Source organism: Ipomoea triloba, chromosome 1 (genome assembly GCF_003576645.1).
Source record: "Ipomoea triloba cultivar NCNSP0323 chromosome 1, ASM357664v1".
In the NCBI taxonomy this organism is placed as follows: Eukaryota; Viridiplantae; Streptophyta; class Magnoliopsida; order Solanales; family Convolvulaceae; genus Ipomoea; species Ipomoea triloba.
In genome coordinates this window covers 4,670,632-4,680,423 of record NC_044916.1, presented here as the reverse complement: position 1 = coordinate 4,680,423, position 9,792 = coordinate 4,670,632, and the positions used below count along the sequence as shown (strand labels likewise).

Below are 9,792 nucleotides of genomic sequence, written 5' to 3'. Positions count from 1 at the left end.
TGTTCCTTATTTTCCTTATGTTTCATGCACCTTTCTTACCTATGTTTGGGTTAGCTTTCAAACACTAAACACTCTTGTGCTTAATCCCCTTACCGCTTGAATTCCCTCCTTGCCATCCTTTGAGAACGATACTCGGGAACTTCTTCCCGTTTTACCACCTATTACTTTCCATCCACCGCGAAAACTACACCCTTCAATGACTATACCAGGTATACCTGGTTTTATCCCCTTCGTGTAAAGTCCGATATTTATAAAATATTTACTTTGTTTCGGGCAATGGTAGAACGTCGATTTTCGCGTTCTATCAAAGCCATACAGTCTGATTTGGGAGGGGAATATCGTCGTCTACATACAATCTTTGAATCCTTAGGAATTTCACATCGTCAATCCTGATTTTAAACGCACGAACAAAATGGAAGGGTAGAGCGACGTAACCGTCATATTGTAGAAACAGGCCTCGCCTTACTAGCCCAAAGTTCAACCCCGCTCAAGTTTTGGGACTATACATTTGAGTCAGCACGTTTCTAATAAATTGTTTACCTTCGTCAGCTATAAATTTCCAAACTCCTCATTATCAAATATACAACACTCATCCGCCATACACATTCTTCCGTGTGTTTGGCTGTCGTTGTTACCCATACCTTCGACCCTATAACCGTCACAAAATAGAGTACAAGTCTGCGCCCTGTGTCTTCCTAGGTTACCCAGTCACGTATAGGGGATACCGTTGCATGGACCTTAACACTGGTAAAGTCTATACCTGTCGCCATGTCCGTTTTGATGAAAGTATTTTCCCGTTTCAGGAATCTTTGCAGGAGAATGATCCAACACCATCTGTAGAATCACCGTGGGCCACTGCTCCTATATGCACTGTTGCTAATTCTACGCCGCCGTCAGTACCCTCAGTTTCGACTACCTCTGCCTAACAGGTCGATTCATCTCGGACACAGACTGGTCATCTATCGGAGACTGTCTATATGAAACAACCTCCAGGATACGAAGACCCTCAACACCCTGGACACATTTGTCAGTTGCAACGCTCTCTATATGGTTTGAAGCAAGCACCTCGTGCATGGTTCAAACGGCTGCACGACTTCTTGCTTTCTGCAGGTTTTGCGTCCTCTAAGACCGATGTATCCTTGTTTCACTTCACATCAGGTGATTCTCGGGTATATCTTCTAGTCTATGTGGATGACATCATCATGATGGGTAACGACGCACCCTTGGTTGACTCTCTACTTCTCCGCTTCAGTACAGCTTTCAAGATCCGGGATTTAGGCACACCTGGTTTTTTTCTCGGAATTGAGACTCTGAAATATAGTGGTGGGTTCCTCTTGTCTTAGAGAAGATATATGCAGGATATTCTCGTTCGGGCAGGCATGACTGACTGCAAACCGCTAGCAACACCGGCAGCTGTTACACAATCCACCACGCCGTCGCTTCAGCCATATGATAATCCTACACAGTATCGTCGTATTGTTGGCGCCCTTCAATATCTGACTATTACAAGGCCAGACTTGTCTTTTTCCGTGAATCGGCTTTGTCAGTTTATGCATGCGCCCACAGAAGATCACTGGGGATTACTCAAGCGGGTTTTGCGTTATGTTAAAGGTACTATGGATATGGGCCTTCGTGTCGCTCCGTCTTCGCACTCCACTCTACACAGTTATTCTGACTCTGACTGGGCAGGCTGTCCGGTTGACAGGAAATCTACTAGCGGCTACGCAGTTTTCTACGGGTGCAATCTTATTTCTTGGGTCTCGCGCAAACAGCGCACTGTTGCCCGATCGTCGACTGAAGCCGAGTATAAAGGCTTAGCGGATCTTGCTGCAGAGGTGACTTGGGTCGTTTCCTTACTTCAGGAGTTGCGGCTGCATTCTGGACAGCCGGCTACGTTATAGTGTGACAACTTAGGGGCTACTTATATGGCCGCTAATCCGGTGTTCCATGCCAGAACCAAACATGTTGAGGTCGACCATCATTTTGTGAGGGACAAGGTTGCTTCAGGTGAATTTACAATCAGTTTTGTGTCGACTCAAGACCAGATAGCGGATATCTTCACCAAATCGCTGCCTGCTGGACGCTTCACTACACTCCGTACCAAGCTCAATGTTGTCTCCTCCCAACCTTGTGCTTGAGGGGGCGTGTTAACCATGTTGAATTTTATGTTATTATGTTATGTAATTATATTAATAATGTATAGCTTTAGTCAATAGTCAATTACCTATAGGTTAGGAGAGTTTTGTGCATACTCTCATATAGGTACTCTATTCCTTTTGTAATTCAGTTATCGAATCATATCTCAATTCATCAGAAGGTATGATTAGTTGAAAACCTTAGCTGATTGTAGAAAGGTGTTTGGTAAATTAGATGTTAGCTGATAGCTGTTTGGTATAATTTCTTTTCTCAAAAAGCTAATTGAAAAGGTTTCTTTGAGTAGCCTTTTGAATTTTAGTATTTTGGAGTTACAAAAAGCTTATTAACCAAACACTTATATTGATTTTTTATGAGTAAATACCCAAAATGGTCCCTCGACTATAGCTAAATTCACAAATTGGTCCTCGACTTATGATTTTAACCAATAACATCCTTGACTTTTCAATTTTTACCCAATTTCATCCTCCGTTAGTCTCACCGTTTGTTGACCGTGAATTCGAATGACATATTGGTAATTTCATGTGCTCCCTACATTCTCTGATTTCCCTAAAGTGTGAGGTCATTAGAAGCCGCCGCAAGGGCCATCAGAAACTCTGCCACGTACTCCTTTTTTGACTCCCCGGCAGGGCGGTCTCCGCTAGACCCCACAACCAGCACCTTGGCTCCGATGGTCAACAGCACCACCACGTTCACCATGAATCGCTGCTTCACCAGGACGAACGCGGCGTCGGCGGTGAATGCAAGCTGGGAGGCGACGATGAGAGAGGATGTGGAGACTGGGAGCTTCACGACACCATAGGTGTAGACGTAGTTGATTCTGCCGAGCAGGACGCCCAGGGCCGCCGCGGCAAAAATTATGTTCTGAGTAATCGTGAAAAAGCTTGCGGTTGTTGTTGTTGTTGTGCTGCGGCAGCGACGGGCATAGTAAGCTGCGGCGAGTGGGATAAAAATGATGGGCTATCCGGCGGTGGGAATCCAAGTGGAGAACCATATTCTATCGCTGCCGCGAATGAAGTAGAGTCGGAGGAGGAGAGGGTCGCCACCGTTGCCGCCGATGCACATCATAATGCAGTTGAGGAAAAGGAATAGCCTCCTCTTCCTCCTCATACTTCCCTTCCCTTCAGATGCTTCCATTCCTGAACTTTAATTTGAAGATTACACTTTAAACCATCCTGGCTCCTTCTAAATCGTATAACCACCAGGTGAAGGGAGAAGGTAGGGAGCACGTGAAATTACCACTCTGTCCTTCGAATTCACGGTCAACAAACGGTGAGACTAACGGAGGATGAAATTGGGTAAAAATTGGAAAGTCAAGGATGTTATTGGTTAAAATCATAAGTCGAGGATCAATTTGTGAATTTAGCTATAGTCGAGGGACCATTTTGGGTATTTACTCATTTTTTAACCAAGTCAAACAACTAATAGTGGTCAAATAAGCCAAAATTGACTGATAGGCCAATTATTTATCAAACAGAGCCAATGTATAAAAGTTGAATGGCCTATTTGACACTTTTTCCAATATATTATTTTAACACATAATTAAAGTACATTATTCTAAGTTATAAAATACATTATCTTACTTCAGAAATTTCATTATTGTATAACACATAAAGTACATTATACAATATTCTAACTCATAAAATACTTTACTGAGTTTATTCTAACACATAAAGTACATTATTCGAAGTCATAAAATGCATTATCTTACCCCAAAAATTTCAATTTATTATTTTAACACATAAAGTACATTATTCGAAGTGATAAAATGCATTATCTTACCCCAAAAATATCAATTTATTATTTTAGCACATAAATTACATTATTGTAACATATAAAATATATTATTCTAACTCGTAAAATATATTATCTAACCCCAAAATGTTTGTTATTTTACCATAGTATAGAGGAAGAAATTTTTTCTTTTATTTAGCATAAAAAAGGTGTAGTTTTGGACCATGATGTACACAGCTAATATGCGGGGCTTTATCCCACAATTTTCATAAGAAGGTGGTCCGGCCACGAGGAGCGCGAGCGTTTTCCATTATTTATGTGTTTTGCAGGACAGATGAGATGAATGGCATGGGTGTGAGAGATGTATATAAAGCCAAAGAATCTGCACCTAGCTTCACCGTCAAAACAAAAATACCTTTACAAAAAAAAAAAAGAAAAAAGAAGAGAGAATTGAAGATGAGTGGCATAGCTGAAAGATGGAAGGTTCTAAGTGGGAGTGATAAGTGGGAAGGGCTACTGGACCCTTTGGATTCCGATCTGTGCCGCTACCTCATTCACTACGCCACCATGGTTGGACCCGCAAGTGAGGCTTTCATAAACGAACCAGCTTCCAAATATGTGGGATTATCACGATACGCCAGGGGAAACCTCCTAGCCAAGTCAGGAGTTGTGAAGGGAAACCCTTTCAAGTATAGCTCTCTTTTTGTTCTCAATTTCTCATTACTCACTGACCCACCGGCTAGAGCTCTCTTTCTGTTCTCAATTTCTCATTCACCCACGAGCTAGAGCTAGTTTTATATGTATGCATTTTTTTTTTTTTAATTTATTGTTTCAGATATGAAGTGACCAAATACTTCTATGCACCATCAACAATCGAAGTCCCAGATGATGGGTATACCGTGAGGCCAGCGCGAGCGGATGCAGTGCTAAAGGAATCAAACTGGATCGGATATGTTGCAGTGGCCACGGATGAAGGAAAAGTTGCTTTGGGACGGAGAGATATTCTGATTGCTTGGAGGGGAACAAAACGACCCTCAGAGTGGAAATCCAATTTCACATTCGTTTTTGTTAAGGCGCCATTATTCTTTGGCCAAGACTCTGATCCTCAGGTGCATAAGGGTTGGTACGATATGTATACCACCATCAATCAAGATTCCCAATTGAATCAAAAGAGTGCCAGAGATCAGGTAATTTTTATTTCATTTCAGTGTCTTTTTGGTATTATTATATTATATTGTAATGTAGAATTTGACTTGACTTGTCTTTGTTATATATATAGATTCGTGAAGAAGCTGCAAGACTTGTTGAGTTATACAAGGACGAGGAAATTAGCATAACCGTGACAGGACACAGCTTGGGTTCATCCATGGCAACACTGAATGCAACAGACCTGGCTTTCAATCCAATCAACAATAACAAAGATATTCTTGTCACTGCTTTCTTGTATGCAAGCCCCAAAGTAGGGGATGGGAATTTTAAAAATGCCATTTCTAATCAACAAAACCTTCGAGTCTTGCGAATCTCCGACGTCAATGATATTGTTACAGCAGTTCCGCCGATTGGATGGCCAGATGGTAGCCTAGTGCAATTAAAGCCTTACGTAGATGTGGGGGAGGGTATTGAAATTGAATCTAAGAAATCCCAGTATTTGAAGCCTGGAATTAATAACCTGTTAACTCACGACTTGATGCTTTACATGCATGGAATTGATGGATTCCAGGGGTCTAAAGGAGGGTTTGAGCGTCAAGGATACTTTGATCTCGCCAAAGTTAATAAGTACCAGGGTGCTTTGGAAAAGGAGTATCCTACACCGACAGGGTGGTTGGGCATAAAGGATAATGGAATGGTTCAACAGGAGGACGGAACTTATATTCTTGATGATCATGAGCCCGACGAGACGTTTTAAACACAAACACTTTCGTGTATGCGTGTTTGAATAAAGTCTTCATCAAGACCTTTCTATATATATATATAATTAGTAGTGTGTTTGGAATAAGATTGGAGCTGATCGAGGCAACTAGCAGCTTGTGGCTAGCTGTCTTGTCCAATATAATGCATGTGTGCTAGCTTGTATGTATTTGAATTATTATGTATTAGTCATCTTTTTTCAGCAATATATATAATATAATAAAAGACTTGAATTATATTAATGCTTTGCTCCATAATGTTAGTAAATATGCAGAGTCCATGTTATGGATGAGATCATGTGAAATTCCAGCATGCATTCTGTCAAATTTATGAAGACACTAAGAATTAGCTAGTGATCACAAATCTGATTATTGCTTATCAGAAACAACCTATGTACGCATGCTATTAACGTAGTTATAAATCTCTATCAAGTATAAATATAAATAGATATTATATTCCTTCAAAGCTTAGAAGAAGATTTTTGTTTTTTGGAGAAAAAATGATTTGCTGGTCCCTAACTAATTTTAACCATTAGCCATTAGCCGTTAGTTAGTACCAGGTTTATGTTTATATATTATTTATGGTTAACAATGCTGATATTAGTTGTGTTTAATTTGCAGCTCAGAGCCTGGGGCTTCCGTTTGTGCGGCCATATTTATCGGCAAACGACGACGGCGAAGAAGAAAGTAATTTCGAGAAAGGGGTGAACGTCGCCGTCGCCGGAGCTACTGCGCTTCATATCTCCTTCTTCCAAGAAAGAGGAATTGTTAATGATATGACAAACACCTTTTTGAATTGGGAACACAATTGGATTGGTTCCAGGAATCTTTCTGCAACAACATTCATTCTGCAGGTCATCTGTTCTTTCTTAGCTTCCCACAGAGTGTGTTGATTTTTACTTATTTGGGATTAAATTCTACCAACTTCAATTCCCTTTCAATAGGCTAAACTTTAAGCTAATCAACCACTATGGTATTCGATAGGGGCCAACTCCATCAATTAGTGACTAGGAGGTCTAGAAAATGTGATTGTTATTAATAAAGGAATAAAATCCTGTATTTGTTATTAGCTATAACTTTTGACATAGTGTTAAACGTTTTATCTTAACAAGTGATATATATAGAGCTTTTGGAAATCATAGGTACACAAGAAAAAAAAAAAAAAAAGATGTTAGGTTACAGGTTTGAGTACTAGAGGAATTATTGATTTTATAAATTGGTACATTTGTTATTTTATCAACATATAGGGGTAAAATTGGAATTTTATCAATAAAAAAGTTTTTAAAAATTTTAAAAAGTTATTATCACTTACGGGATGTTTGGTTCACGGAATAGGCAGGGAATGACATAGCATTCCCAGTAATAGTCTATTCCGTTGTTTGGTAGACATTTGTATTCCCAGGAACGTTGTTTAAAAAGTTATTATCACTTGTAACATTATTTTTTGTTTTGTTTGTTTGTTTGTTTTTTTTTTTTTTTTTTTTTTAATTTAAGGTGTGGTTTAAAGAGCAATTTTGCTGCCTAATAGGGCATTTAGATGAATTGTTATTAAAGTTCTAATTGCAAAATTTCAAAAACTTATGGCATTAGTGTATTTTTGTTGATTATAAACAGATTGCAGAGCTCTCTTGTAATAATGGGAGAGATTGGGGGCAATGACTACAATTATGCATTCCTTCAAGGCTTCCCCAGAGAAGAGATCTCATCTTTTGTTCCCAAAGTTATTGCCACAATCAGTTCAGCTATAATCAGAGACGGAACCACTATGGGGTAGTGGGGGCACCTGCCCCCACTCACCCCCACTCCATATATAGCCTTTGTATGTATATATGTATATATAGTACATATTTTAGTATAAATATATAAAAAACAAACATTGTAATCAATGGAAGTGCTAGACGAGGTGGAATAAGCGCTTGTTAATCTCTGTTAACCTGTGAGATGTTGCGTGTCTGAATCCTGATTCTGAACTTTTGCTTCATTTCACAGTCATCTATCTCTGATTCTGAACTTTTGTTATCTTTTAATGGTTTCATAGGATTTAAGAATACATTATCAGCATGTTATGGAGGAGGAGGCCGGCCCATACAATTACGGTGCAGATGCTGATTGTGGGTTAGAAGCAAGGGTGTCAGATGGCCCATCATCATTTGTAAGCTGGGATGGCATTCACTTCACAGAAGCTGCATATGAAGTGATAGCACAGGGGCTACTGCATGGCCCATATACTTCACCTCATGTTAATGGATTGTGCATTCTTGAAGGCTCAAGATTTCAAATATCAGACCATTGAAGAATGAAGATGTATGTGATGTTGGGGGTTGAAATTATCTCATGACATTTGAATATATATTATATTATTTAATGCTATGTAATTACAGGCAGTTTGTTTGGAAGGGGGAAGTAGGGGAAAAGGAAGTATGATTCCGTGGATTAGGTTGGAATAGAATTACGGAGAATTTCTATAGTGTTTGGTCTACATAGAAATTGAAAGGGAATAAATAGTATAATGATCAAAAATTCAAAATGCTTGTGTAATTGCAATTCTTAATATAGGAAAGAGTTGGCTTATTAGGGAGGACAATTTGTTCCTTACACTCTAAATTTTCTTCCCATGTTTTATGAAATTGCAATTCTCAGGGGAGAAGTGGATAGGATTTGTAATTCATCAAATTTGAAAAATTGTAATTCATCCCAACTAAACCCTGAAATTTTTCACTTTTTGAAATTATATGGGAAATGAGTTGCAATTTCTCTCTACCAAATGAGAACAATGTCTTGTTGTAAAAAGTAAGGACTAGTTTCAGCCGTCCATCAATGTTCATCAATAATTGAGAGTTTGAGTAAAAAAAATATGGACTCAAATTTATAATTACTGAAAATAGTTAATATCGATCAAGAGTTTATTACCAAAATGGTTCCTTGACTATTGCGAAATTACCAATTTGGTCTTCGACAATTTTTCGTCCCCAATTAAGTCCCTCGACTTTGAAAAATTTAACCAATTTGGTACTCCGTTTATTTTGCCGTTAAACATCCGTTAAATTGGAACCAAATTAGTAATTTTGCTATAGTCAGGGGACCAAATTGGTAATTTTGCTATAGTCAAGGGACTAAATTGGTAATTAATTTTTCACTGAAATGGTCACTTGACTATAACAAAATTACCAATTTGGTCCCTTGACTATAGCAAAATTACCAATTTGGTCCCGATTTAACAGATGTTTAACAGCAAAATAAACGGAGGACCAAATTGGTTAAATTTTTCAAAGTCGAGGGACTTAATCGGTCACGAAAAATTATCGAGGACCAAATTGGTAATTCCACAATAGTCGAGGGACCATTTCGGTATTTTGATGGTTTTGTCATCTATAATCCTAAACTTTCAATTTGGATTCTGTAATCCTCCGAGTTTCAAATTGTTACCATCAATGGTCCTTTCAAGAGGACCGCGGTTGGTTAAATTTTGAAAGATAAAAGGACCATTGGTGATTAACTTGGACCACAAATAGTTAAATTTGAAAGTCGAAGGATCACATCTGGTGGCAATTTGATCTTTTGACATCTAGGTCAAATTCAAGGTGCATGATTTTCCTTCTTAAAGTGTGTGGTTTTCTTTCTTAAGGTGCGTGATTTTTGTGCTTAATGTGAGTGGTTTTTGTACTGTGTGGCTTTAGGTGCGTCAGGTGTTAAAAACTTAAGTGCATCAATCTAAAGCTTTAGGTGCATGGTTTGTGTGCTTAAGATACGTCAGTTGTTTAAATCATTTTCCGGGTTTTCCATGTTTGGCAACCCTTGGAAAACCCAGTCAACGGAAAATGATTTCCGTTGACTGGGGAAAATGAGGCCAAAATGGCGGAAAATGACTTCCGCCCGAAATGGGCGAAAGTCATTTTCCGCCCATGGAAAACCATACAATGCCGTCCACAAGCTATGGTTTCCGGCGTCGGAAACCAGAGGGGGGGGGGGGGGGGGGGTTTTTTTTTTTTTTTTTTTT

At 39.1% G+C, this 9,792-nt stretch overlaps 1 protein-coding gene across 1 annotated transcript; it reads left to right on the top strand.

Moving 5' to 3' along the window:
- Positions 1 to 4,284: 4,284 nt before the first annotated feature.
- LOC116026633 (phospholipase A1-IIalpha-like) lies at positions 4,285 to 6,038 on the top strand. The gene is made up of 3 exons (XM_031267967.1): positions 4,285 to 4,577; positions 4,724 to 5,075; positions 5,168 to 6,038. The coding sequence occupies exons 1-3, from the start codon at positions 4,345 to 4,347 to the stop codon at positions 5,792 to 5,794; spliced, it is 1,212 nt and encodes a 403-aa protein (XP_031123827.1). The 5' UTR covers positions 4,285 to 4,344; the 3' UTR covers positions 5,795 to 6,038.
- Positions 6,039 to 9,792: the final 3,754 nt, after the last annotated feature.

Excerpts from the sequence above, each read along its gene's own strand:
- LOC116026633 (XM_031267967.1), top strand. The coding sequence starts at position 4,345 with ATGAGTGGCATAGCTGAAAGATGGAAGGTTCTAAGTGGGAGTGATAAG. Across the intron at positions 4,578-4,723 it reads GTGAAGGGAAACCCTTTCAA|ATATGAAGTGACCAAATACT; the intron begins GTATAGCTCTCT and ends TTATTGTTTCAG. Across the intron at positions 5,076-5,167 it reads AAAAGAGTGCCAGAGATCAG|ATTCGTGAAGAAGCTGCAAG; the intron begins GTAATTTTTATT and ends TTATATATATAG.